General features: G+C 40.1%; 1 protein-coding gene across 3 annotated transcripts in view; it reads left to right on the forward strand.

Annotated features, from left to right (window-relative positions):
• Positions 1 to 2,353, forward strand: part of LOC115224240 (NAD(+) hydrolase sarm1) — a 200,610-nt gene extending 198,257 nt beyond the window's left edge. For all 3 annotated transcript variants that reach the window (XM_029795038.2, XM_029795036.2, XM_029795037.2), the window contains exons 8-9: positions 510 to 631; positions 2,068 to 2,353. In XM_029795038.2, coding sequence (XP_029650898.1) covers positions 510 to 631; positions 2,068 to 2,260 — 315 coding nt within the window. In that variant the 3' untranslated portion in view covers positions 2,261 to 2,353. The remainder of the gene's footprint in view (positions 1 to 509; positions 632 to 2,067) is intronic.
• Positions 2,354 to 2,500: the final 147 nt, after the last annotated feature.

Below are 2,500 nucleotides of genomic sequence, written 5' to 3' on the forward strand. Positions count from 1 at the left end.
GTACACCAGGTGCATGCATCACAACCATTTTATGCCAAAATTTGAAACCATTATTATTATCATTAAGGAAGCAAGCACTGAGCTTAATGTAATCAACTTAATGCCCTCCCCCAATATTTCAGGCTTTGTGTCTGTAGTAGAAAGGATTAAAAATAAATGTTCCTTCTCGAGCCATGCCAGGCTCATAAGGTCCGGTTTCCTGGTTTCAGTGGCATAGAAATTCCCCACCTGGGACAGGACACCGGTCCGTCGCAGGATTACTCATTTTTGCCAGCTGAGTGGACTGGAGCAACGGGAAAATGAAGTGTTTTGCTCAAGAACACAACGCATCACCCAGTCCAGGAATTGAAACCACAACCTTACGATCATGAGTTCAACACCCTAATCACTAAACCACGTGCCTCCACAGTAGAAAGGATTATTACTATGATTATTGTTGTTGTTGTTGTTCTGTCACTTCAAGATACTGATAATTTTTTCGTTGTTGTTTTCTTTGTGTCTATTTGCAGGAAATTGCCGCAGCGTTAGAACACAAGTGTAACATAATTCCTTTAATGGACAATTTTGACTGGCCTCCTTGTGAGAAGCTTCCAGAAGACATACGCTCTATCACATGTTTTAATGGAGTCAGGTAAATAATATCACCTTGTTGTTGGTGGTTGGATGTTTTTTTTGTAAGAGTTGAGTCAAGTAAAACCTATATTGTTGCTGACTGGCCCTCTGACTGGCTCCCATGCTGCTGGCATGTAAAAAGCACCATCCGAATGTGGTCAATGCCATGTCCGCCTGACTGGCTCTCATGCTGGTGGCATGTAAAAAGCACCATCCGAATGTGGTCAATGCCAGGTCAGCCTGATTGGCTCTCATGCTGGTGGCATGTAAAAAGCACCCACTACACTCTCAGAGTGGTTGGCATTAGGAAGGGAATCCAGGTATTGAAACATTACCAGGTCAGATTGGAGCCTGGTGCAGCTGCTGGCTCTCCAAGACCTCAGTCAAACCATCCAACCCATGCCAGCATGGAAAGCGGACATTAAACAATGATGATGATATGGAGTTTTTTTACTGTTTTTTCTGGAATACTAGTTAAATTCTTGCAGATCCAAAATTTACTGCCAAAAAAAAAAAGGAAGGTTAACTTATACACCAAAGCAACAGTGAAGGATCAAGAATTCCATTGAGATGCAGCAGGATTTAGAAAGTTAAGTTAATTTTGGTTCAAAAAGCAAAAGGCAAGGCCATGTAGGGGGACATGGAGTTATGTACAGGGTGGTGTTCATGCAAAGAGTTCAGGCCATTTCTGGTCAAGAGAGACTTTGAACCGAGCGGTCATCGTCCGGCAGCTTATTCCACGGATCTGCAACCCGGACGGAGAAAGCCCCTCTCCTTCGATTGAGATGAAATCGTCGCAGATAGAGCTTTTCAGAGTGACCCTGCAACCTACGCTCTGGAGCAGGATTTAGAAAGAGAGTGATGGTGCTTGACTCATTTATGCTTTGTCTTTTGTTTTTTACTTGTTTCAGTTATCGGACTGTGGCCATGCTGGGGCACCACCATGAAGAATTTTTAGTCGAATGAATCGACCCCAGTCCTTGTTATTTTAATCCTAGTGCTTATTCTATCAGTTTCTTTCTCTTTTTTTGCTGGCTATGTGCCAAAATTTGAAATCATCATTATCATCATCATCATTACCGAGGCAGTAAATTGATAGATTCATTATTGCATCAAACAGGATGCTTAGCAGCATTTCTTCAGGCCTTTTACATTCTGTGTTCAATTCCTGCCTAAGTCAGCATTGCCTTCCATCCTTTTGCGGTCAATAAAACAAAGTACCAGCCGAGTGCTAAGCCCCTTCCCCTTACGTCCCCATGACTTAGTGGTTCAGCAAAAAGACACCGATAGAATAACTACCAGACTTAAAATTAAGTGTTGTTTTGTTCAGCTAAACCCTTCAAAAGCAGTCCTCCAGCATGGCCACAGGATTAAAGGTACGAATACAGCTATGAGGGTGCTACTAATATCGCTCCAATTAATTAATTTCATTTATATTTTTATTTTTAACCCTAGGTGGATTCATGATTACCAAGATGCCTGTGTTGACAAAATCGAACGGTTTTTACGAGGTGACGTGAATGTGAGAAGGGGACAGCTTCAGTCCTTAAGTAATCAGGGATCGTTTGAAGACCCAGTAATGGCACAGTTCAAGTGGAGCAGCAGCAGCAACGAGAATGATTCCCCACCAAAGAATTCCCCAAGTTAACTAAAAGACCTTTTAACTAACCCTTTTTTTGTAAATAAATAAATATGTAGGTATATGTATGCTTGTGTGAACATATATTGTCTATATATATATAAAAGTACATATATATATATATATATATATATATGCATACATACACGTACATATATGTATATATATGTGCATATATATATATACACATACATATATGTATGTATGAATATATATATATATATATATATATATATGTACATACATATA

Source organism: Octopus sinensis, linkage group LG25 (genome assembly GCF_006345805.1).
Source record: "Octopus sinensis linkage group LG25, ASM634580v1, whole genome shotgun sequence".
NCBI classification, from domain to species: domain Eukaryota; kingdom Metazoa; phylum Mollusca; class Cephalopoda; order Octopoda; family Octopodidae; genus Octopus; species Octopus sinensis.